General features: G+C 45.5%; 3 protein-coding genes across 3 annotated transcripts in view; all 3 read right to left on the bottom strand.

Moving 5' to 3' along the window:
• LOC134342071 (zinc finger protein 229-like) overlaps nt 1–26,390 on the bottom strand; it is a 126,438-nt gene that overhangs the window by 2,859 nt on the left and 97,189 nt on the right. The window lies entirely within an intron of this gene.
• Nucleotides 851–8,717, bottom strand: LOC134342072 (zinc finger protein 229-like). The gene is made up of 2 exons (XM_063040008.1): nt 8,601–8,717; nt 851–4,365 (listed from the first exon to the last, which is right to left on the bottom strand). Exon 2 carries the CDS (start codon nt 3,969–3,971, stop codon nt 2,682–2,684), a length of 1,290 nt encoding a protein of 429 aa, XP_062896078.1. The 5' UTR covers nt 3,972–4,365; nt 8,601–8,717; the 3' UTR covers nt 851–2,681.
• Nucleotides 9,530–23,625, bottom strand: LOC134342069 (zinc finger protein 585A-like). The gene is made up of 2 exons (XM_063039999.1): nt 23,588–23,625; nt 9,530–15,605 (listed from the first exon to the last, which is right to left on the bottom strand). The coding sequence occupies exon 2, from the start codon at nt 15,278–15,280 to the stop codon at nt 13,571–13,573; it is 1,710 nt and encodes a 569-aa protein (XP_062896069.1). The 5' UTR covers nt 15,281–15,605; nt 23,588–23,625; the 3' UTR covers nt 9,530–13,570.

The raw sequence follows: 26,390 nt of genomic DNA, 5'->3' as shown, positions 1-26,390 counted from the left end.
TGCCCCTAGGGTTCTTTGAACCTAAGTGATCTAATTAATTCTGGCTCATTATGACACCCAATTCAGAATAGCTGATCCCCAAGTGGGTCAACCATGAGCTGCTCTAAAAAAGCATCCTGTGGGCTTTCTAGGTTTTTCCTTCAGTTGAGAACAATACACTAATTTTCCTTTTCATCAGCATGACAATCCTGCATGACTATTGTAACATTGCCCTTTTGGCACGCATTTTTAATCTCCCATTGTAAATTGTGGACCACATACTTACGACTGTTTGGAGGTCTCTATACAATTCCCATCAGGGATTTTTTTTACATTTGCTGTTCCTTAATTCTACTCACAGATTCTACACCTTCCAACCCTATGCCACCTCTTTCTAATGATTTTATTTAGTATTTTACCAACAGAACCACACAACCCCACCAACAGCTTGTTCTTTCAAGAAACATATAAGTATCTGGGAAACAAGAGGACCTGCAGATGCTAGAGACCTAGAGAACTACACACAAAGTGCTGGAGGAGCTCAGCATGTCAGGCAACATCTGTGGATGGGAATCAACATTTCGGGACAAAACCCTTCATCGGGACTCTTGATACCCGTGTATCTGGAATAGCAACAAGCAAAGAAAATAGAAAGTAGTGCGAAATGGGGAAAACCTTTGACAAAATATAGTTCAAGGCTTAAAAAAAACCTGCCAAACAGAGCTCAATAGTTAACAAATACAACAACAGCAATAAACAATTTCATCAATACTGACATTGACTTTATTTTAATGAAAATATCTTGATTAAATTTCAATCAAAAAATTTACAAAGATAAATAAGAACCGAAATGATAACTTTAGAAGAGACTATTTACACTCAAACTCACTTAGATTAACACTACCTTGGACAGAAGGAGGAAGAGAAATAACGCACATGAAAAAAAAATCACACAACAGTCAGTTAAAACTTGAAAGTATATTTTTTCATCAAATATGAACAGGATTCAGCATTCCCTGTGTGTATATGCAATTGTGGTAAGAAATACAGCCCAGAAACTTAAATGAGACGCTAACTGAGAAAAAAATAATCGTAACTGTGGAAAACATTAACCAGTGGAATGAGTATGACCCTCCATGGGAGACATCCCAATGATCTGAGCAGACGAGATGGTGACAAGGAAGCATCGAGCAACTGACTGAGAGTTGGAGACCTCTTCCCAGAAACAGAGGGGTTCCTTGCAGAAATGCAGGACAAGGTGGTTAACAAAAGGAAAAACAAAATTGAAAATACATGAAATACAAACAACGCAGTAAGTGCAGAAAATGCCAAGAGAAACCAGACACGATCCAACACATTCCAGGATCCTGCAGCAGTTTAACTCAATCTGATTACTTACAAAGGTACAATCAAGTGGCAAATATCATTCACCAAAATCTTACTTCAAAATATAAACTCATGAATAACCACCATAACTTCATTGAAGCACCATAAATTCAAGCCTGATTCAGTTTCAGAGTCAAAATCTTACAAATTATATAATAATCAATGCATTACTACTAATAGGACAATTGATAACCATCCAGATATAATATTACAGGATAAACAAGCAGGAACAACTCTCTCAATAGATAAAGCCATTCCCCACACATACATGATCCTTGACCAGTGGAGCACCTCACCACAGGCATTGTTTGTATCATCAGTCAGACAACTGAATTATTTTCTCTGTCAATCAGCTTCAAAATATTGCTACTCTGTCATTCGTTGCCACACCCCGCTGCTGGTTCCCTTCTCCTCATCATACGTTCTTACCCCGACCATCGTCCAGAGCCCCAAACTCTGCCCTGTGTGGACCCGCCTCTGGTTTCTGACCCTGCTCCATTGAACATCGAGCTAATGGTTTCCCATTCTGCTTTCAGTCTTTAGAGGACAGTGGTGTTTTCTAACAACCCTTTAGAAGCAGGGAAAATGACCCATAATGTGGAAATGAGTTGCGATTAAGGAGGTTAACTACCAATATCATTCTTCCTCAGCCCAGAGATTAGAGGGGCAAAGAACATCTCAAACAGAACTGCAGTCAGCTCAACTTCTTCAGTCTGCAGGAAATTCAAGGGAAACCTCTTCACCCACAGAGTGGTGGCCTTTGGAACCCATCACCACAGGGAAAACGAGAGATGAACAATAGGGGAGGATTTAAAAGGACTGTCGTGGAACAGAATCACTGGCAGGGTTCAGCCAGCCTGAGTTGACGCTCTACTGTACACTAGGTGTGTTATAAATTCACTAAGTACCAGAGACAGAGTTTAAAATAGAACTGATTTATTTGTCTCAGATCCAGAATATTAAACCCCAGTCCCATTAAAGGTGAAGATGCAGCAGAAGAAACTCCTCCAATGCCCAGTGACCAGGGTGTAGAACTGGGTGTGGTGAGCAGCAGCAATAATTGCAGAGTTCAGCACCGACAGTCACTCTCAAAATTGCATTCAGCAACAGTGATGGACAAATATCCAGCATGCAGCTCATTGAAACTTTCTCCTCAGGTGAACCCGGTAATGTGTCACAAGGTTAGAATACTGAGAGAATCCTTCCCCACATTTACAGCAGGTGAACAGCCTCTCCCCAGGGTGAACTCAATGATGCACATTTGGTGGAAATGGCTGAGAGAAACTCTTCCCAAAGTCTGAGCAGGTGAATGGCCTCTACCCAGTGTGAACTTGCTGGTGTCTCAGTAGATGAGATGACTGAGCGAATCCCTTCCCACACACTGAGCAGGTGAACGGCCTCTCCCCTGTGTGAACTTGCTGGTGCCTCAGCAGATGAGATGACTGATTGAATCCCTTCCCACACACTGAGCAGGTGAACGACCTCTCCCCGGTGTGAACTGACTGGTGTCTCCGTAGGTGAAATAATAAAGTAAATCCTTTCCCACAGTCTGGGCAGGTGAATGGCTTCTCCCCAGTGTGAAATTGGTGGTGTCTATGAAGGTCGGCTGATCGAGCGAATCCCTTCCCACAGACTGAGCAGCTGAACGGTCTCTCTCCAGTGTGAACTCGCTGGTGTGCTATTAGGGTGGATGATCGAGTGAATCCCTTCCCACAGTCTGAGCAGGTGAATGGCCACTCCCCAGTGTGAACTCGCTGATGTGCCAGTAGTTGGGATGACTGAGTGAATCCCTTCCCACATTCTGAGCAGGTGAATGGCTTCTCCCCAGTGTGAACTGACTGATGTCTCCGTAGGTGAGATAATAAAGTGAATCCTTTCCCACAGTCTGGGCAGGTGAACGGTTTCTCCCCAGTGTGAAATTGGTGGTGTCTATGAAGGTCAGCTGATCGAGTGAATCCATTCCCACAGACTGAGCAGGTAAACGGTCTCTCCCCAGTGTGAAATTGCTGGTGTATCAGTAGGCTGGATGATTGAGTGAATCCCTTTCCACAGTCTGAGCAGGTGAATGGCCTCTCTCCAGTGTGAACTCGCTGATGTATCTTCAGTTTAGATGATTTAATGAATCCCTTCCCACAGTCTGAGCAGGTGAATGGCCGCTCCCCGTTGTGAACTCGCTGATGTGCCAGTAGTTGGGATGACCGAGTGAATCCCTTCCCACAGTCCGAGCAAGTGAGCGGTCTTTCCCCAGTATGAACTGACTGGTGTCTCCGTAGTTGAGATAATAAAGTGAATCCTTTCCCACAGTCTGGGCAGGTGAACGGTTTCTCCCCAGTGTGAAATTGGTGGTGTCTATCAAGGTCAGCTGATCGAGTGAATCCCTTCCCACAGACTGAGCAGATGAACGGTCTCTCCCCAGTGTGAAATTGCTGGTGTATCAGTAGACTGGATGATTGAGTGAATCCCTTCCCACAGTCTGAGCAGGTGAATGGCCTCTCTCCAGTGTGAACTCGCTGATGTATCTTCAGTTTAGATGATTTAATGAATCCCTTCCCACAGACTGAGCAGGGGAACGGCCGCTCCCCGGTGTGAACTCGCTGGTGAGCCATTACATCAGATGACTTAGTGAATCCCTCCGCACAAATTCAGCAGACGACCAGCCTCTGCCCAGGGTGAACTGACTGGTGTGTCCATAGGTCGGAAGACCAACTGAATCCCTTCTTACACACAGAACATGTGAATGGCCTTGTCCAGTGTGAAATTGCTGATGTACCTTCAGCTGAGATGACTCAGTGAATCTATCCCTGTAGTCTGAGCAGGTGAATGGCCTCTCCCCTGTGTAAAATGATGGGCATGGCAGTCGGTCAGCCCCTCCCCACAGTCTGAGCAGGAAGGATGATCGAGTGAATCCCTTGCTCCACTTCATAAATATCTGGACAGAGTCAACAAAGCTGATGCGTTGTGGTCGAGATTCCTATAGATAAATTCCTTGTCATTTCTAACCTGTAAAGAGAGTTACAAAATCCATCAATGGGTGTAGGACAACATTTAAGATGAGATCACTTGAGTTGTCAAGGTTTGATCTGGCATCACACTGTTACAGTGAGGTTCAACCCAAGTTGGAGACAGAAATCATCTTCTAACTGGGCACAGTGCTGGTATCTGGAATGACCAACATATTCTCTGATGCTCTTCCTGTCTCTATAAGAATGGGGTATTTCTGCCATCTCCAACCTGTGACCTGGCTCAGTTTGACTTTCTCCATTGGTATTATTCCCGGTTCCCACTGAGCTGCATGGGTTCTTGGCCCCACAGTAACTGAAACACTCTCACACAAATAGCCAGCAGTGCATTCCACACACCCACCACTCTCTGTGTAAAAAACTTACCCCTGACATCCCCTCGGTATCTGTTTCCAAGCACCTTTAAACTATGCCCCCTCATGTTAGCCATTTCAACCCTGGGAAAGAAACCTCTGGCTATCCACATGATCAATGCCCCTCATCATCTTATACATCTAAGAAAGTCTCTAAACATAAACAAGGGAAGTACACATTGCTCTGAGGATTTGTTGGAAGTATACAAAATTATGAGGGTACAGATAGGGTAAATGCAAGCAGCTTTTTCCACTGAGGTTGGGTGGGATGACAACCAGAGGTCATGGGTAAGTGGGGAAGGTGAAAATTAAACAGAAACATTTGGAAAAACTCTTTACTGAAATGGTCGTGACAGTGTGGAATGAGTTGTCAGCACAATTGGTGAATATGAGCTCGGTTTCACCATTTAAAAGAAGTTCGGATGGGAGTCTGGATGGTGGGGGTATGGAGGGCGATGGTCCCAGTGCAGGTAGTTGCATTAGACAGCTTGAATGTTTTTTCGACATTGACCAGATGGGCCAAATAGCCTGTTTCCGTACTGAACCTCTCCTTGTTTGTATGACAGAGAAGCTGGACAAACTTGTTCGGAGAGGAAAACTGGTAGGAGTGACACCGGAACAGCAATGGCTGGAGTTTCCGGGAGCAATTCAGGAGCTGAGTGATCGATACATCCCAAAGAAGTGGAAGCATTGGAAACGCAGGAGGACACAACTATGGATGAAATGAGAAGCCAAAGCCAATATAAAAGCCAAAGAAAGGGCAAACAAAAGAGCAAAAACTTTTGGGAAGCTTTCAGAAACCAACAGAAGACGACTAAAAAAAAAATCAAATGAGCTCAGGACGTGGAATGATGATTAGTGAGTCAGTCATTAATGAGTCTTGGTAGCACCCAAAAGTCTGAGGCATTTAGAGGAACAAAATATCTGGGGCCTCAATATCTCCTGAAAGCCAAGATACCCTGTACCAGTTATCCTTCAACTTTTATTCTGGCAGGTACATACAAACTAGACACCCTCAAAACTTCACTTCTGAAGGCCTCCCACTTACAAAGTGCACCTTTACCAGAAAACAGCCTGTCCCAAACCACACTGGTCAGATCCTTTCTGACACCTTCAGAATTGACCTTCCTCCAATTTAGAATCTCAACCCATGATCCAGATCTCTCTTTTTCCATCTATATTTTGAATTTCATGGCATCATGATCACTAATTTCTGTCACCAACCCTAATCATTTCCTAACAGCTTATTTCACACTTCTAGGTCAGGAATTCTATGTACTGATTAAGGGCACATTTGACAAACTACCCCATCTAGTCCTTTTACAGTATGGGAGTCCCAGTCAATATGTGGAAAGTTAAAATCACTTACTGAATCAACCTTTGTTTCTTGGCATGGTCTGCGATCTCTCTACAAATTTGTCCCTCTAAATCCCTCAGACTGTTGGGTGCAACCAAGTCCCAATAATGGCTACAATATCATAATTCCCTGTCCTGAGCTCATCTGGCTTTCCTGCGATGCTTCTTGCATTGTGATATACACAGCTCAGCACATTCATCGCACCATGCTCAACCATTTGATTGCTGACTCTATCTGAGGTCTGAACAATATCTGACTGGTGTCAAGAAAACAAACTCTCCCTCATTGTCGCAAAAACAAAGGAGCTGATTGTGGACGACAGGAGGAATACAGACATCAATGGATCTGGGGTTGAGAGGGTGAACAGCTTTAAGTTCCTCGGCAAAAACATCACCGAGGATCTCACCTGGTCTGTACATACCAGCTGTGTTGTGAAAAGAGCACAACAGCACCTCTTTCACCTCAGATGGTTGAAGAAGTTTGGGATGGGGCCACAAATCCTAAGAACTTTTCACAGGAACACAATTGAGAGTATCACTGCCTGGTATGGGAACTGTACTTCCCTTAATCGCAGGAACCTGCAGAGAGTGGTGCGGACAGCCCAGCGCATCTGTAGATGTGAACTTCCCACTATTCAGGACATTTACAGAGACCGGTGTGTAAAAAGGGCCCAAAGGATATTGGGGACCCAATTCACCACAACCACAAACTGTTCCTGCTGCTCCCATCCAGGAAACGGTACCACAGCAAAAGGACAAACAGACTCCGGGATATCATCTTCCACCAGGCCATCAAACTGATTAATTCATGCTGATACAATTGTAAACTATGTTATATCGACTGTCTTATGTATAAACTATCTGTTATAAATTACTATGAATTGTCACTTTGAACATTTAGATTGAGATGTAAAGATTTCTACTCCTCCTGTATATGAAGCATATGAAGGATATTCACCCTCCCCACTATCTGTTCTGTCATTCTGGTGCCCATTTCCCCTACAACTTATTTTAACCACACCACCCTCTCCCCACACTAGCACTAGCGAGCCTCACCACTGGGATATTAGTCCCCTCTTGTTCTGTTCCCCTAACAAATCCCCTATCACCCCTTTGATTTTTCTCTGCCAGGTAATCTCAACAGTTTCTAAAGTGGTCCACCTGTTGTTGTGTGGGATGGACTCAAGATTACTCTGCGATGGCCATTTAACCTCATTCCCCTTCCTGACTCTCACCCAGTTTCCTGTGTCCCGCACCTTGGGTGTAACCCACCTCTCTTCATGTCATGTCTATCACCCCCTCCAACTCCTGGGTGATCTGGAATTCATCTGTTTCAAGTTCCAACTCCTTAAAGTGCAGGGCTACAAGCTGCAGCTGGATGCACATCTTGTACTTCATGGCATCAGGGACACTGGAGGTCTTCCCACCTTCCCACCAATCTCCCCTCAAATTTGTAATGGCCAGTGTGCACATAAAGCTTGTATTATGCAACTTTCCCACATGTGCACAGTGAATTTTATATAGAGAGGTATTCATTTTAACAGCTATCAAATCACTGTCTATAAGAACTTTGATCTCCTCTGGGTTTGTTTAAGTTCATCTGCACTCTCACACAACCTATGTTGCAGGCCTGTAACAGGTAATGAAGGATTTTCTTGCCAGAGCTTTTGCACACCGTCCATATGTCATTTGCTTGCTAAATGACACTTTAAAAAGTTAGATTTCCAACTATGATTCCACTTCTTCCCACTTGCAAATTCTCCAGCAACTTTTGCATCACCACAATACACACAGGTAACACCAGTTTCTGTTTTGTACATAAATATTTCCCCTGAACCCTCCCCCAGGTGACTGATGGTGGTGAACTCAGTGATGGCAATGCCAATGAATATGAAGGGAAGGGCAGTAGTCTGTCTCATTGGAGTCTGGCACATTTGTGATGTGAAAGCTACTTGTTGCCCTGGACAAAGGTGTTTGATATCATTATGTACACAGAGAGAATGGGACAAAACATGTTCTCACGGGTAGAAAAGTCCAGAACAAGAGGGGGTAGAACAAGCAACAGACACAAAATGCTGGAGGAACTCAGCAGGCCAGGCAGCATCTATGGAAAAGAGTACTAATGCTGAGTTCCTCCAGCAATTTGTGTGTGTTGCTTGGATTTCCAGCATCTGCAGATTTTCTCTTGTTTGTGACTGGAGGCAGAACAAAGGTGATTTTCTCAACAGCTGATGTAAAAGATTTTGTTCCCTTTCTCCGAGTTCCCGATCCTTGCATTTAGACAGCTGGAGCTCAGCTCTGTCTGAGAGATCCATCGGTTCCCATTCCCTCATCAGCCGGAAGCTCCCCGGGGCCCGTGTACGGATGGTGGGGCTGAGAGAGAGGGAAGAGAGCAGGACTGTCCCGGGATTGCGGGTCACGGAGTCCGGAGCTCACAGCAACTACCCGAAGTCGGTGTTGAAAACGCCCGCCCGGTGAGACCCCCAACCCGGAGATCCCTTCTTACCTCAACCGATCATCCGGGGCCTTTTGTGCACCGCGCGCTGGTGAGCTCGAGCTTGGTCGGTTTAACGGCTGGGCCACTAATCACGTGACCAGCCCCTCCCCCACCGCCGTCAACAGAGGAGTCACGCGCTGCGCTGTTCCCATTGGTAGGAAGCAGTGTCAATCACTGATTCCAACCAATAGCGGAGGCGGACAAACCGAGAGGGCGTAACCCCCGCTGACACCGTCTCCCGAACTTTCCGTCACGGCGGGACAACCGTCAAAGTAAATGTCCGCTTTCTGATTTATTTCCATTTCCCTCCGAGGGAAGTTGGGGCGTTTGTGAAGCGTCTCCTGCGGCCGGAGTCTGATGTGTCGCTGAGAGGTAGGAGGAGACCGCTCGGCCCGTCGGTTTGATGCCGGTTCCCCGGGGAGGGAGAGGGGGATTTTATTGAAAGGATGAAGACGGTGAGAGAGGGGGCGGACAGGATGTTTGTCCCGGTGGGGACAGGAGGGGCTCATCTGTGGAAATGTCTGAGCCCACGGTGGTGGCGAGCAGAGGGATTCACCACATTGGGGGGCAAACACCGGCAGACTGTTGCCCTGCAAGCGGGGCCAATGGTCCGGGCAAAGTGACAATTATTTGTGTTTTGTTGAGACTGTACCTGGAATATGGTGTAAAATCCCGCTCCCCACACTAACACGGGTCATACAGACCAAAGAACAAACTGCCGGAGGAACTCAGTGGGTCGGGCAGCATCTGTGGAGGGAAATGGACCGTCAACATTTCGGGCCGAGACCCTCCCTCTGGACTGAGAGTGGACGGGAAATAGTCAGAGAAAAGAGGTGAGGGGTGGGGATGGGGCAAGAGCTGGGGAGTGAGAGGTGGATCCAGGTGAGGGGGAGGTGGGAAGGTGGAAATAGTGACGGGGTGGGAGGTGAGTGGTTGGGGCAACACGGGGCTGCAGAAGATGGAAATTAATTCCATAGAGGATTAACAAAGAGGTTGGAGAGTATTTGTTATAGAGAGTGCAATGAAGATTCACCAGACTGATCCCTGGAGTGGTGGGGTCATCATATGAAGAAAGATCAAATGTGATAACCCTTTCGTTTGGAGAATCGAGGACTGAGAGGTGACCACATTGAAATGCACAACATCATTACCGGCTGAACCAGGGATCCCAGTCTCTGAAAAAGGGGGTGGACTGTCCGGGACTGAGATGAGGGGAAATGTCTCCACTCCGAGGGTGGTGAATGTCTGTAAATCCCCACCACAGAGGCCGGTGAAGACTCAGTGATCATCCTCATATAAATCAGAGGCCGACAGATGTGTGGAGACCAGAGGGATCGAGGAATTGAGGATCGGGCAGAAACATATGGCTGAGATGGGAGAGCTGCCACCATTCTGTTGATGGTTAGAGGGGCTGAATGGCCGCCTCCTGGTGTTTCTCACTTGATGTTTCAGTGTTGCTGTCCAGTGAGGCAGGAGGAATGTGAATGGAAATTAGAAACATAGAAAAACTACAGCAGAACATACGCCATTCAGCCACAATGCTGTGCCGAATATATCCTTATCTCAGAAATTACCTGGGGTTACCCATAGCCCCCTATTTTTCTAACTTCCATGTCCAGGAGTCTCTTCAAAGACCCTATCATATCCGCCTCCACCACCGTCACCGGAAGCCCATTCCAGACACTTACCACAGTCTGCGTAAAAAAACTTGCCCCGACATCTCCTCTGCACCTGGAGCCCAGCACCTTAAACCTGTGCCCTCTTGTGGCAACCATTTCAGCCCTGGGAAAAAGCCTCTGACTATCCACAAGATCAATGCCTCTCATCATCTTATACACCTCTATCAGGTCACCGCTCATCCTCTGTCGCCCCAAGGAGAAAAGGCCATGTTCACTCAACCTATTCTCATAAGGCATGCTCCCCAATCCAGGCAACATCCTTGTAAATCTCTTCTGCACTCTTTCTGTGGTTTCCACGTCCTTCCTGTAGTGAGGCGAACAGAACTGAGCACAGTACTCCAAGTGGGGTTGACCAGGGTCCTATTTAGCTGTAACACTACCTCTCAGCTCCTAAACTCAATCCCAGGGTTGATTAAGGCCAATGCACCGTACGCCTTCTTAACCACAGAGTCAACCTGCGTAGCAGCTTTGAGTAACCTATGGACTCAGACCACAAGATCCCTCTGATCCTCCACACTACCAACAGTCTTACCATTAATACTATATTCTGCCATCATATTTGACCTACCAAAGTGAACCACCTCACACTTATCTGTGTTGAATTCCATCTTCTACTCCTCAGACCAGGTTTGCATCCTATCAATGTCTGCTATAATCTCTGACAGCCCTCCACACTATCCACAACACCTCCAACCTTAGTGTCATCAGCAAATTTACGAACCCATCTGTCCACTTCCTCATCCAGGTCATTTATAAAAATCACAAAGAGTAGGGGTCCCAGAACAGATCCCTGAGGCACACCACTGGTCACCGAACTCCATGCAGAATATGACCTGTCTACAACCACTCTTTGCCTTCTGTGGGCAAGCCAGTTCTGGATCCAGAAAGCAATGTCCTCTTGGATCCCAGGCCTCCTTACTTTCTCAATAAGCCTTGCCTGGTGTACCTTATCAAATCAAATGTTCTTCTGATGTTAGCCTTAAACTAGACTGGTGTTTAATATTGTGGATCTGTAAAAGATAAATCAGTTCTGTTTCAAATCTCATGTCACAGATACTTACTGTCTCTGCCGAACTTACAATGTACACTAGAGAGGCCACTCAGTCCGTCTGGTCCCTGCCCATGTTTCTGTTCCATATCAGTATCTTAAAGTCTAGCCCTGTTGTTCACTTCACCTCTCACTCTCCCCGTGATGACAGGTTGCAACTAGTCACTACTCTGCAGGAGAAGAGATTTCCCTTGAATTTCATAGAATCAGAAATCTACAGCAGATTACAGGCCCTTCGGCTCACAATGTTGTGCGACCATGTAACCTACTCCAGAAACTGCCTGGAATTTCCCGACCGCATCACCCTCTATTTTCCTGAGCTCCATATACCTGTCTATTGGTAATCATTTTCCAATGTTCTATAGATTCAGGGTCAGTTCCTGTGGATTGGAGGGTAGCTAATGTAATCCCACCTTTGAATAAAGGAGGGAGAGAGGAAACAGACAATTATAGACCAGTTAGTCTGACATCAGTGGTGGGGAAGATGCTGGAATGAATTATAAAAGATGTAATAGCAGCACATTTGGATAGCAGTGGCAGGATAAGTCCGAGTCAGCATGGATTTATGATGGGGAAATGATGCTTGACTAATCTTCTGGAATTTTTTGAGAACGTAACTATGGAAATGGACATGGGAAAGCCAGTGGATGTAATGTACCTGGACTTTCAGAAAGCCTTTAATAAGGTCCCACATAGGAGGTTAGTGTGCAAAATTAGAGCAAATGGTATTGGGGGTAGGGTACTGACATGGATAGAAAATTGGTTGGTAGACAGGAAACAAACAGTAGGGATTAATAGCAGAACAGCAGGCGATGACCAGTGGGGTACCGCAGGGTTCTGTGCTGGGACCACAGCTGTTTACAATATATATTAATGATTTGAATGAAGGGATTAAAAGTAACATCACCAAGTTTTCTGATGACACAAAGCTGGGTGGCAGTGTGAAATGTGAGCAGGACGTATGAGAATGCAGGGTGACTTGGACAGGCTGGCTGAGTGGGCGGATGCATGGCAGATGCCATTTAATGTGAATAAATGTGAGGTTATCCACTTTGCTGGCAAGAACAGGAAGGCAGATTACTATCTAAATGGTGTCAAGTTAGGAAAAGGGGAAGTACAACGAGATCTAGGTGTTCTTGTACATCAGTCACTGAAAGCAAGCATGCAGGTACAGCAGGCAGTGAAGAAAGCTAATGGCATGCTGGCCTTTATAACAAGGGGAATTGAGTATTAGAGCAAAGAGGTCCTTCTGCAGTTGTACAGGTCCCTGGTGAGACCACACCTGGAGTACTGTGTGCAATTTTGGTCTCCAAATTTGAGGAAGGATATTCATGCTATTGAGGGAGTGCAGAGTAGGTTCACAAGATTAATTCCCGGGATGGCGGGACTGTCATATGTTGAAAGATTGGAGTGATTGGGCTTGTATACTCTGGAATTTAGAGGGATTAGAGGGGATCTTATTGAAACATAAGATTATTAAGGGATTGGACACGCTGGAGGCAGGAAGCATGTTCCCACTGATGGGTGAGTCCAGAACCAGAGGCCACAGTTTAAGAATAAGGGGCAGGCTATTTAGAACGGAGTTGAGGAAAAGCTTTTTCACCCAGAGAGTGGTAGATATATGGAATGCTCTGCCCCAGAAGGCTGTGGAGGCCAAGTCTCTGGATGCTCTCAAGAAAGAGATGGATAGAGCTCTTAAAGATAGTGGAATCAAAGGTTATGGGGATAAGGCAGGAACTGGATACTGATTGTGGATGATCACGTTACGACCAGAGACAACAGGGTTTTGAAGTGCAGGGCTATCCAATGAGAGAAATGTTGTTCTTCCTTGTGAGTCTGGAAGAGAGATTTTTGCGGTCTTTTGCTGGGGAGAGATGAGAAGACATGAATGGAGAGAGTGGGCCCTTTTCCTTTATTTTTTCTTTACTAACCCTATAGTCAAAGTAAGAACTACAAAGCCCAATCGTTTAATCGCAATTGTGTACCGTTTGTTATTTGAGGGTACTAATTTGTAACAGGGGACACATCGCGCAGCTTATGAGATTTCTTAAGTTTGGCCGGGCTGGGGGCTATCACCCCCTATATTAAGCTGCTAGCTGAAGCGAGAGTTACTTAAGGTTAGATGACTGAGCGAATTGCTTCACACATTCACAGCAGGTGAACGGCCTCTCCCCAGTGTGAACTCAGTGATGGACATTTGGTGGCGATGGTTGAGAGAATCTCCTCCCGAAGTCTGAGCAGGTGATCAGCCTCTACCCAGTGTGAATTCGCTGGTGTTTCTGTAGGTTGGATGACCGAGTGAATCTCTTCCCACACACTGAGCAGGTGAACGACCTCTCCCCTGTGTGAACATGCTGGTGTCGCTGTAGATGAGACAACTGAGTGAATCCCTTCCCACAGTCTGAGCAGGTGAACGGCCTCTCTCCAGTGTGAACTCGCTGGTGACTCAGTAGTTGGGAGGACGAAGTGAATCCCTTCCCACAGTCTGAGCAGGTGAACAGCCTCTCTCCTCTGTGAACTCGCTGATGTACCTTCAGCTGAGATGAGCAAGTGAATCCCTTCCCACAGTCTGAGCAGGTGAACGGCCTCTCTCCAGTGTGAACTCGCTGATGTACCTTCAGTTGAGATGAGCAAGTGAATCCCTTCCCACAGACTGAGCAGGTGAATGGCTTCTCTCCAGTGTGAATTCGCTGATGTACCTTCAATTCAGATGACTGAATGAATCCCTTTCCACAGTCTGAGCAGATGAACGGCCTCTCCCCAGTGTGAACTCTCTGATGTACCTTAAGTTGAGATGACGAAGTGAATCCCTTCCCACAGACTGAGCAGGTGAATGGCCTCTCTCCAGTGTGAACACGCTGATGTATCTTAAGTTGAGAGGACGAAGTGAATCCCTTCCCACAGTCTGAGCAGGTGAAAGGCCTCTCTCCAGTGTGAACTCGCTGATGTACCTTCAGTTCAGATGACTGAATGAATCCCTTCCCACAGTCTGAGCAGATGAATGGCCTCTCTCCAGTGTGAACTCGCTGATGTACCTTCAGTAGGGATGAGCAAGTGAATCCCTTCCCACACACTGAGCAGGTGAATGGCCGCTCCCCAGCATGAATTTGCCAGTGTCTCTCTAGGACAGATGACCGAGTGAATGCCTTCCCACAGTCTGAGCAGGTGAACGGCCTCTCTCCAGTGTGAACTGACTGATGTGTCAGTAGGTGGGATGACCGAATGAATCCCTTCCCACACACTGAGCAAGTGAACGGCCTCTCTCCAGTGTGAACTCGCTGGTGTTTCTTCAGTTCAGATGACTGAGTGAATCCCTTCCCACAGTCGGAGCAGGTGAACGGCCTCTCCCCAGTGTGAACTCGCTGATGTACCTTCAGTTGGGCTGATCGAGTGAATCCCTTCCCACAGTCGGAACAGGTGAATGGCCTCTCCCCAGTGTGAACAGACCTGTGTGCTTGTAGGTAGCATGATCGAGTGAATCCCTTCCCACACACTGAGCAGGTGAATGGCCTCTCCCCAGTGTGAACTCGCCTGTGTCTCTGTAAAACAGAGTACGAAGTGAATCCCTTCCCACAGTCTGAGCAGGTGAACGGCCTCTCCCCAGTGTGAACTCGCTGATGCACCTTCAGTTGGGATGAGCAAGTGAATCCCTTCCCGCAGTCTGAGCACGTGAACGCCCTCTCGCCGGTGTGAATTGACCGGTGTATCCGCAGGTTAAATGATTCAGTGAATCCCTTCCCACAGTCCGAGCAGGTGAACGGCCGCTCCCCGGTGTGAACTCGCTGATGTACCTTCAGTTTAGAGAAACAAGGGAATCCCTTCCCACAGTCTGAGCACGTGAACGGCTGCTCCCCAGTGTGAACTGACTGGTGTCTCAGTAGCTTATATGATTCAGTGAATCCCTTCCCACAGTCCAAGCAGGTGAATAGCCGGTCCCCAGTGTGAACTGGCAGGTGAGCCATTAGGTCAGATGACCGAGTGAATCCTTCCCTACAAATTCAGCAGATGACTAGCAATCTGCCCAGTGAGTACTAACTGGTGTGTCCAGAGGTGGGAAGACCGACTGAATCCCTTCTCACCCACAGAACAGTTGAATGACCTTGTCCCAGTGTGAACTTGCAGATGTACCTTCAGTTGAGATGATCGAGTGAATCCCTCCCCACAGTCTGAGCAGGAAGGATGATCGAGTGAATCCCTTGCTCCACTTCTTAAATATCTGTACAGAGACAGCAAAACCGACGTGTTGTGTTCAAGATTCCCACAGACAAATTCCTTGTCATTTTTAACCTGTAAAAATATTTACAAAATCCATCAATGGGTATAGGACAATATTTCAGATGAGATCACTTGAGTTGTCAACATGTGATCTGGCATCACACTGTTACAGTGAAGTTCAAACCAAGTTGGAGAGAGAAATCATCTTCGAACTGGACACAGAGCTGGAATCTGGAATGACCATCAAATTCTCTGATGCTCTTCCTGTCTCTCCAAGAATGGGGTATTTCTGCCATCTCCAATCTGTGACCTGGCTCAGTTTGACTCTCTCCATTGGTATTATTCCCTGTTCCCACTGAGCTGCATGGGTTCCTGGCCCCACAGTAACTGAAACACTCTCACACAAATAGCCGGTAGTGCATTCCACACACCCGCCACTCTGTGTAAAAAAACTTACCCCGATATCCACTCGGTATCAATTTCCAAGCATCTTAAAACCATGCCCTTCGTGTTAGCCATTTCAGCCCTGGGAAAAAAAAGCCTTTGGCTACCCACATGATCAATGCTCCTCATCATTTTATACACCTACAAAAGTCTCTAAACATAAATAAGGAAATTATACATTGCTTTGAGAATTTGTTGGAAGTATACAAAATTATGAGGGTATAGATAGGGTAAATACAAGCATCTTTTTCCACTGAGGTTGGGTGGGATGACAACCAGATGTCATGGGTAAGTGGGGAAGGTGAAAATTTAACGGGAACATTTGGAAAAGCTCTTTACTGAAATTGTCATGAGAGTATGGAATGCACAAGTGGTGAATATGAGCTCAGTTTCACCATTTAAAAGAAGTCTGGATGGGAGCCTGGATGGTAGGGGTATGGAGGGCGATGGTCCCAGTGCAGGAGGTTGCATCAGACAGCTTAAAGGTTTTTTCGGCATTGACTAGATGGGCCAAATACCCTGTTTCCGTACTGAACTTCTCCATTTTTCTATGTCAGAGAAGCTGGCCAAACTTGGTTGGAAGGGAAAAGATAGGAGTGACAACGGAGCAGCAATGGCTGGAGTTTCTGGGAGCAATTCGGGAGCTGAGTGATCGACACATCCCAAAGAAGTGGAAGCATTGGAAAGGCAGGAGAACACAACTGTGGATGAAATGAGAAGCCAAAGCCAAGATAAAAGCCAAAGAGAGGGCAAACAAAAGAGCAAAAACTATTGGGAAGCTTTTAGAAACCAACAGAAGACGACAAAAAAAAAACTTCGGATGAGCTCAGGGGGTGGAATTTTGATATTGTATTAATTAATTAGTCTTGGTAGCACCCAACAGTCTGAGGCATTTGAAGGAACAAAATATCTGGGGTCTCAATATCTCTTGAAAACCAAGGTTCTCTGCACCAGTTACCTTTCAACTTTTATTTTGACAGGTACATACAAACTTGACACCCTCAAAATTTCACTTCTGAAGGCCTCCCACTTACCAAGTACTCCTTTGCCAGAAAACAGCCTGTCCCAAACCACACTTGCCAGATCCTGTCTGACACCATCAAAATAGACCTTTCTCCAATTTAGAATCTCAACCCGTGGTGCACACCTCTCGTTTTCCATATTTACTTTGCATCTCATGGCATTATGATCACTAATTTCTGTCACCAGCCCTGGAACATTTCCTAACAGCTCATCGCACGCTTCTACATCGGGAATTCTACGAACTGATTCAGGGCACATTTGACAAACTCTACCCCCTTGAGTCCTTTTACAGTATGGGAGTCCCAGTCAATATATGGAAAGTTAAAATCACACCTTTGTTTCTTGGCATTGTCTGCAATCTCTCTAAAAATTTGTTCCTCTAAATCCCTCAGACTGTTGGGTGCAACCAAGTCCCAATAATGGCTACAATATCATAATTCCCTGTCCTGAGCTCATCTGGATTTCCTACGATGCTTCTTGCATTGTGATATACACAGCTCAGCACATTCATCGCCCCATGCTCAGCCATTTAATTACTGACTCTACCTGAGGTCTGAACAACATCTGACTGGTGTCAAGAAAACAAACTCTCCCTCATTGTCACAAAAACAAAGGAGCTGATTGTGGATGACAGGAGGAACGGAGACAGGCTAACCCCTATTGACATCAATGGATCTGGGGTTGAGAGGGTGAACAGCTTTAAGTTCCTCGGCATAAACATCACCGAGGATCTCACATGGTCTGTACATACTGGCTGTGTGGTGAAAAAGGCACAAAAGCGCCTCTTTCACCTCAGACGGTTGAAGAAGTCTGGGATGGGGCCCCAAATCCTAAGAACTTTCTGCAGGGACACAATTGAGAGCATCCTGACCGGCTGCATCACTGCCTGGTATGTGAACTGTACTTCCCTCAATCGCAGGAACCTGCAGAGAGTGGTGCGGACAGCCCAGCGCATCTGTAGATGTGAACTTCCCACTATTCAGGACATTTACAGAGACAGGTGTGTAAAAAGGGCCCAAAGGATATTGGGGACCCAATTCACCACAACCACAAACTGTTCCTGCTGCTCCCATCCAGGAAACGGTACCACAGCAAAAGGACCAACAGGCTTCGGGATATCATCTTCCACCAGGCCATCAGACTGATTAATTCATGCTGATACAACTGAATTACTATGTTATATTGACTGTCCTATGTACAAACTATTTATTATAAATTACTATAAATTACACATTGCACACTTAGACAGAGACATAACGTAAAGATTACTACTCCTCATGTATATGAAGGACGCATGTAATAAAGTCAATTCAATTCACCCTCTTCACTATCTGTTCTGTTATGCTGGCTCCCATTCCCCCTACAACTCACACGAGCAAGTCTTACTACTAGGATATTAGTCCCCTCTTGTTCTGTTCCCCTAACTAAAGAATCCCCTATCACCCCTTTGACTTTCCTCTGTCAGTAATCCCCCCAACAGTTTCTAAAGTGGTCCACCTGCTGTTGTGTGGGATGGACACAAGATTACTCTGCGATGGCCATTTAACCTCATTCCCCTTCCTGACTCTCACCCAGTTTCCTGTGTCCCGCACCTTGGGTGTAACTCACCTCTCTTCATGTCATATCTATCACCCCCGCCAACTCCTGGATGATCCGGAATTCATCCATTTCAAGTTCCAACTCCTTAAACTGCAGGGTTACAAGCTGCAGCTGGATGCACATCTTGTAGGTGAGGGCATCAGGGGCACTGGAGGTCTCCCCACCTTCCCACCAATGTCCCATCTAATTTGTAATGACCAGTGTACACATAAAGCTTGTACTGTCCATTTCTTTACCCAGTGACAACATGTGCACAGTGAATTTTATATAGAGAGATATTCATTTTAACAGCTAGCAAATCACTGTCGATAAGAACTTTGATGTCCTCTGGGTTTGATCGAATTCATCTGCACTCTCACACAACCTATGCAGCAGGCCTGTAACGGGTAATGAAGGATTTTCTCACCAGAGCTTTTGCACATCATCCATATGTCACTTGCTTGCTAAATTATGCTTTAAAAAGTCAAGATTTCCAAATATCACTCCACTTCTTCCCACTTGCAAATTCTCCAGCAACTTTTGCATCACCGCAATACACACAGGTAACACCAGTTTCTGTATTGTACATAAATATTTCCCCTGAACCCTCCCCCAGGTGACTGACGGTGGTGAACTCAGTGATGGCAATGCCAATGAATATGAAGGGAAGGGCAGTAGTCTGTCTCATTGGAGTCTGGCACATTTGTGATGTGAAAGCTAATTGTTGCCTAGGGCAAAGGTGTTTGATATCATTATGTACCCAGAGAGAATGGGTCAAAACACGTCCCTGTCATTTGGAACCTGATCCTTTGATCGCTCTTTTCAGTATTTCTCGAGACTCTGACAAGCATTTGATCCTGGCTAAACGATGAACATTGTCTTTTCTCTCTCTTTTAGTTAAACGTGCAGTACTCCTTAAGTGGAGAGATGTAGTTCCCCCTACCCATGTTCGATGGCTCAGGGATATTATGTCTTGTTTTGATCTTGAAAAGATATTAATAGCAAAAGGATAGTGAGGGATAAAATTGATCCCTTAGAGAATCAGAGTGGATGGGTGTGTGTGGAGCCAAAAGAAATGGGGGAGATTTTGAACAATTTCTTTTCTTCGGTATTCACCAAGGAGAAGGATATTGAATTGTGTAAGGTAAAGGAAACAAGAAGGGTAGTTATGGAAAGTATGATGATTAAAGAAGAGGAGGTACTGGTGCTTTTAAGGAATATAGAAGTGGATAAGTTTCTGGGTCTGGACAGGATATTCCCTAGAATCCTTGAGGGAAGTTAGTGTGGAAATAACAGGGGCTCTGACAGAAATATTTCAAATGTCATTGGAAACGGGGATGGTGCGGGAGGATTGGCGTGTTGCTCATGTTGTTCCATTGTTTAAAAAGGGTTCTAAGAGTAAACCTAGCAATTATCGGCCTGTGAGTTTGACGTTAGTGGTGGGGAAATTGATGGAAAGTATTCTTAGAGATGGTATATATAATTATCTGGATAGACAGGGTCTGATTAGGAACAGTCAACATGGATTTGTGCGTGGAAGGTCATGTTCGACAAATCTGATTGAACTTTTTGATGAGGTTACTAGGAAAGTTGATGAGGGTAAAGCGGTGGATGTTGTCTATATGGACTTCAGTAAGGCCTTTGACAACGTTGCACACGGAAGGTTAGTTAAGAAGATTCAATCGTTAGGCATTAATATCGAAGTTTTAAAATGGATTCAGCAGTGGCTGGATGGGAGACGCCAGAGAGGATAACTGCATGTCAGATAGGAGGATGGTGTCTAGTGGTGTGTCTCAGGGATCTGTCCTGGGTCCAATGTTGTTTGTCATATATATTAATGATCTGGATGATGAGGAGGTAAATTGGATTAGTAAGTATGCAGATGATACTAAGATAGGTGGAATTGTGGATCATGAAGAAGGTTTTCAAAGCTTGCAGAGAGATTTAGACCACTCAGAAGAGTGGGCTGAAAGATGGCGGATGGAGCTTAATGCTGATAAATGTGAGGTGCCACATTTTGGTAGGACTAATCAAATAGGACATACATGGTAAATGGTAGGGCATTGAAGAATGCAGTAGAACAGAGGGATCTAGGAATAATGGTGCATAGTTCCCTGAAGGTGGAATCTCATGTGGATAGGGTGGTGAAGAAAGCTTTTGGTATGCTGGCCTTCATAAATCAGAGCATTGAGTATAGGAGTTGGGATGTAATGTTGAAATTGTATAAGGCATTGCTAAGGCCAAATTTGGAATATTGTGTACAGTTCTGGTCACCGAATTATGGGAAAGATGTCAATAAAATTGAGAGAGTAAAGAGGAGATTTACTAAAATGTTGCCAGGGTTTCATCTCCTAAGTTACAGAGAAAGGTTGAACAAGTTAGGTCTTTATTCTTTGGAGCGTAGAAGGTTGAGAGGGGACTTGATAGAGGTATTTAAAATTATGAGGGGGATAGATAGAGTTGACGTGGATAGGCTTTTTCCATTGAGAGTGGGGAAGATTCAAACAAGAGGACGTGAGTTGAGAGTTAAAGAGCAAAAGTTTAGGAGTAACATGAGGGGGAACTTCTTTACTCAGAGAGTGGTAGCTGTGTGGAACGAGCTTCCAGCAGAAGTGGTTGAGGCAGGTTCTGTGTTGTTCTTTAAAGTGAAATTGGATAGATATATGAACAGGAAAGAAATGGAGGGTTAAGGGCTGAGTGCAGGTCGGTGGGACTAGGTGAGAGTAAGAGTTCAGCACGGATTAGAAGGGCCGAGATGGCCTGATTCCGTGCTGTAATTGTTATAAGCGTATACGGTTACTATTCACTTTTTAATTCAGATATAAAGTTCCATAAGGTGTGGGGACCTTTTCTTGAATATTGACAAGTGTATTTTTTTTCTTCCCTTGATAGTCAGATCCTGCATTTCCAGCTTTCTTTGATTCTTTGTTTAGTCAGCAGGCTGCTTTTTTTTTTAATTATTATTCATTTCTCTTTTTCCTACAATATATAGATCTGGGGTGATAAAAGTTTATCTCAAATGTCCTTTTAAATATTTATACTTATAATATAATGGTTGGCTTGGAGTTGGATCGTGGGTGGGTTGGGAGCTTTCCTTTCTAACATTTCATTTTTAATATGGGTGACTTGCTCATTTGTTGAGATGTGGATTATTGCTATTTTTGTCTGTATTGCAATGATCCTATTTACACTATTGATTTTTTCTTCGACACTGTAGTTTGTAGAAAATTTCAAAAAAAAAACATGACCTCACGGATAGAAAGATCGACAACAAGAGGAGGTAAAACAAGAGACACACACGCAAAATGCTGGAGGAACTCAGCAGGCCAGGCAGCATCTATGGAAAAGAGTACTAATGCTGAGTTCCTCCAGCAATTTGTGTGTGTTGTTTGGATTTCCAGCATCTGCAGATTTCCTCTTGTTTGTGACTGGGATTGCACACTTAGACAAAGACGTAATGCAAAGATTTCTACTCATGTATATGAAGGATGAAAGTAATAAAGTCAATTCAACTGCTCCACAATCTGTTCTGTCATTTTGGCTCCAATCCTCCCTGTAACTTTAGTTTAACCACCACCCCACAGGTACGCACTAGCAAGCCTTACCACTAGGATATTTATCCGCTTCTAGTTCTGTTCCCCAACTAACAAATCCCCTATCATCCATCTGAATTTCCTCAGTCAGGTAACCCCCACCAAGAGTTTCTAAAGTGGTCTACCTGCTGTTGTGGGGGATGGCAACAAGAGTACTCTGCAATGGCTGTTTACCCTCATTCCCCTTCCTGACTCTCACCCAGTTTCCTGTGTCCTGCACCTTGGGTGTAACTCACCTCTCTCCATGTCATATCTATCACCCCCTCCAACTTCTGGATGATCCGGAATTCATCCATTTTGAGTTCCAACTCCTTAAAGTGCAGGGCTACAAGCTGCAGCTGGATGCACATCTTGTAGGTGAGAGCATCAGGGACACTGGAGGTCTCCGCTCTAATTTCTAATGACCAGTGTGCGGAAAAATCTTGTGCTGTGCAATTTTTTGCCCGGTGACAACATGTGGGCACTAAATTTTATATTTTGAGGTATTCATTTTAACAGCTAGCAAATCACTGTCAATAGAAACTTTGATGTCCCCTGGGTTTGATCAAGTTCATCTGCACTCTCACATAACCTATGTGGCAAGCCTGTAGTGGGTAATGAAGCATTTTCTCCCCACAGCTTTTGCACACCATCCATATGTGATTCTCTTGCTAAATAATGCTTGATAAAGTCAGATTTCCAAATATCACTCCACTTCTTCCCACTTTCAAATTCTCCAGCAACTTTTGCATCGCCACAATACACACAGGTAACACCAGTTTCTGTATTGTACATAAATATTTCCCCTGAACCCTCCCCCAGGTAACTGATGGTGGTGAACTCAGTGATGGCAATGCCAATGAATATGAAGGGAAGGGCAGTAGTCTGTCTCATTGGAGTCTGGCACATTTGTGATGTGAAAGCTACTTGTTGCCCAGGGCAAAGGTGTTTGATATCATTATGTCCCCAGAGAGAGTGGGACAAAACATGTTCTCACGGGTAGAAAAGTCCAGAACAAGAGGGGGTAGAACAAGCAACAGACACAAAATGCTGGAGGAACTCAGCAGGCCAGGCAGCATCTATGGAAAAGAGTACTAATGCTGAGTTCCTCCAGCAATTTGTGTGTGTTGCTCGGATTTCCAGCATCTGCAGATTTTCTCTTGTTTGTGACTGGAGGCAGAACAAAGGTGATTTTCTCAACAGCTGATGTAAAAGATTTTGTTCCCTTTCTCCGAGTTCCCGATCCTTGCATTTAGACAGCTGGAGCTCAGCTCTGTCTGAGAGATCCATCGGTTCCCATTCCCTCATCAGCCGGAAGCTCCCCGGGGCCCGTGTACGGATGGTGGGGCTGAGAGAGAGGGAAGAGAGCAGGACTGTCCCGGGATTGCGGGTCACGGAGTCCGGAGCTCACAGCAACTACCCGAGATAATCGCTTACCTGCGGCCGATCCCGCAGCCGTAATCCCGAGGCCTTTGTGTACTGCGCGCATGCGTGATATTCACCAACGTCATCAACCTTGACGCCTGCGCACTTGATCGATGCTTCGGCGCCGGCGAAATTTATAACGCGATGCTTTATGGGTAATCACCGTGCCATTAACAGTTTTTTCAAACACTGGTTCCATGTCCATATCTCAGTTTTTTAGTGTCTGTATAGAAAACTCAGCAGCTGTTTTAACGGAGAAAGCGGCTCCAATAAACAATATACTCAATACCAAAGTGTATCTAATGCCAAAGTACAATCCTCTTACAAAGGCAGATATAAAACACAAGAGATTCTGCAGTTGCTGGAAATACGGAGACGCACACACACGAAATGCTGGAGGAACTCTGCAGTTCAGGCAGCAACTAAGCAGAGGAGTATACAGTCTAGGAATTCTGAAGGAGCTCGGCCTACACGTTGTCTGTTTATTCCTCTCCACATTTGCTGCCTGATCTGCTGATTTCCTCCAGTGTTTTGCATTTTTTTAAAAATCAGTTTCCAAATGTTTCTGTTCTTTCATCTGCAGGCACATCTTTTTGGCCTGATTCCTCTTCCTACTCCTCCTCGTAAACTCTAGACCCCATATCTCTCTGGAGCCCCAAAGCACTGACTCATGCTGGCAACACTTTGGTTTCCGACTCTGCTCCATCGAAGATTCACTCACCAGTCTGCTGTCAGACTTCAGAGGCGCATTGCAACAGCCCAGCTGTCTGAAGCACAGTCCTTTGAAATGAGTGAAAATGTCCCAAAACGTTCAAAAGATCAGGGAAGAAGGAGTTTAACCACCTTCGGCCGGACCCCTGGGGAACGTCAAAACCACAGTGAGCTCATCATCTTATTCAGTCTGGAGAAAAACATGCAGGAAATTCATGTAGGTGGAGAAGGTGATAAGAGCCATTGGTCGTGAGAGTAGCCAGAGGCTTTTTCCCAGGACGGAAATTGCTAACACAAGGGGTAAGTTTAAAGTAAGTAGTTGCAAGGGAGATGTCAGTGGTAAGTTTTTTTTACACAAAGAGTGGTGTCTGTGTGGAATGCACTGCCCGTGACAGTGGTAGAGGCGGATACAATAGGGTCGTTTAAGAGAATCTCAGATAGGTACATGAAGCTTAGGAAAATAGAGAGCTATGAGGTAGGGTAATTCTAGGTGTTTTCTAGAGTAGGTTACATGGTCGGCACAACATTGTGGACCGAAGGGTCTGTCATGTCCTGTAGGTTTCTATGATTCTATGACATTCAAGGGAAATCTCTTCTCCCACGGACTGGTGACTAGTTGCAATCTGTCATCACAGGGAGAGTGAGAGGGGGACGGCAGGGATGGATTTTAAAATACTGATATGGAACAGAAACATGGGCAGGGATCAGATGGGCCGAGTGGCCTCTCCAGTGTACAATGTGAGTGTGGTAGAGACAGTAAGCACCTAGGACACGGAATTTGATAGAGAACTGATTTATCTTTCACAGATCCACAATATTAAACATCAATCTAGTTTAAGGCTAACATCAGCAGAACAGACTCCTCCAATGCTCAGTGACCAGGGTTCAGTCCTGGGTGCGATGAGCAGCCACAAGAACTGCAGAATCTGACAGTAACAGTCCCTCATGACCCTGCAGCTGCCTTCAGTCACCGTGATGGTTAAATATTTAACACGGAGCTTATTTGATCTCCTCGCGGCTCCCTGATGTGAAGTTGCTGGTGCTGCAGCAGCTGGGATGATTGAATAAAACTCTTTACTCACTCCGGACAGAAATGTAGCCTCTACTTACTGTGAACTCACCGGAGCATCACAGGTGGGTTAACTGAATGAGTCTCTTCGCGCACACGGAGCAGGTGAACGGCCGCTTCCCAGAGCGAAGCTGCCGGAGTTTTGGACAGAGTGAAGGATGTTGTAACGGTGCATCAATCGCAGGGTCAAACAGTTAAACAAGGCTGGTAATTGTATTAACAAGTGAGACAGAGAAACACACGCACGCACGCACAGTAGAACTTACAGACACTGGATAGCTCGGAGTAACTCGGCCGGAAATTCACTCGGCAAGGATCAGACCGACCGAGCCCCAGGAATTCGCACTGCCCCTTTAGATATACTCCAGGGCACGAAGGAATCTGTGCCCAGACTCGGGACAAGTTTACAGGTAACCAATCTGAAGAGGAACAAAGGTTCATGGATATTTACTTAGATACCTGCAAAGTCTCAGGGAGAATTAATTAGAAGTATCCAAGGATAATTGCATCGTGATTGTCAACTATAGAAGACACAACTCTAACATATAAAAATCCCCGAAGCACAACAACACATTTGAGTTACAATTCATAAAACTCAGAGAACTGACAAACAAAACAGCAAAGAAAAAAAACAGAGACCTGAGAATACTCTACCTCCGACACGACGGTGCGACAAATCCCGTCCCACCACGGCCGCATCTGACGGCCCAGTACTGTCTGGAATGTCCTTTGGAATTCTGAATTAAGGACAGGATCCAAAATATTCCTCCCGAACTAGCAAGATGATCCTCGGTAGTGAGGGGTGGCGGGGGGGGGGGGGGGTGGCGGTGTCGTGGCGTGGAGGGAAAGGCATGTGAGTCTTCCGATTCGGGGCCAAATAGGGACAACGTAAAAGTTTAAATCCCGATAGGCGGAGTGAATTTTTAGAGAAGAAGGAGGATGTGATATATATGTTGCCGGGACAGTTTTCCTTGTGACTTTAAAGAGGCCGATAAAGCGAGGGGCTAGTTTTCGCGATTCAGGTTTGAGTGGACG

This window comes from Mobula hypostoma, unplaced genomic scaffold (genome assembly GCF_963921235.1).
Source record: "Mobula hypostoma unplaced genomic scaffold, sMobHyp1.1 scaffold_51, whole genome shotgun sequence".
In the NCBI taxonomy this organism is placed as follows: Eukaryota; Metazoa; Chordata; class Chondrichthyes; order Myliobatiformes; family Myliobatidae; genus Mobula; species Mobula hypostoma.
This window is presented reverse-complemented; position numbering and strand designations above follow the sequence as displayed.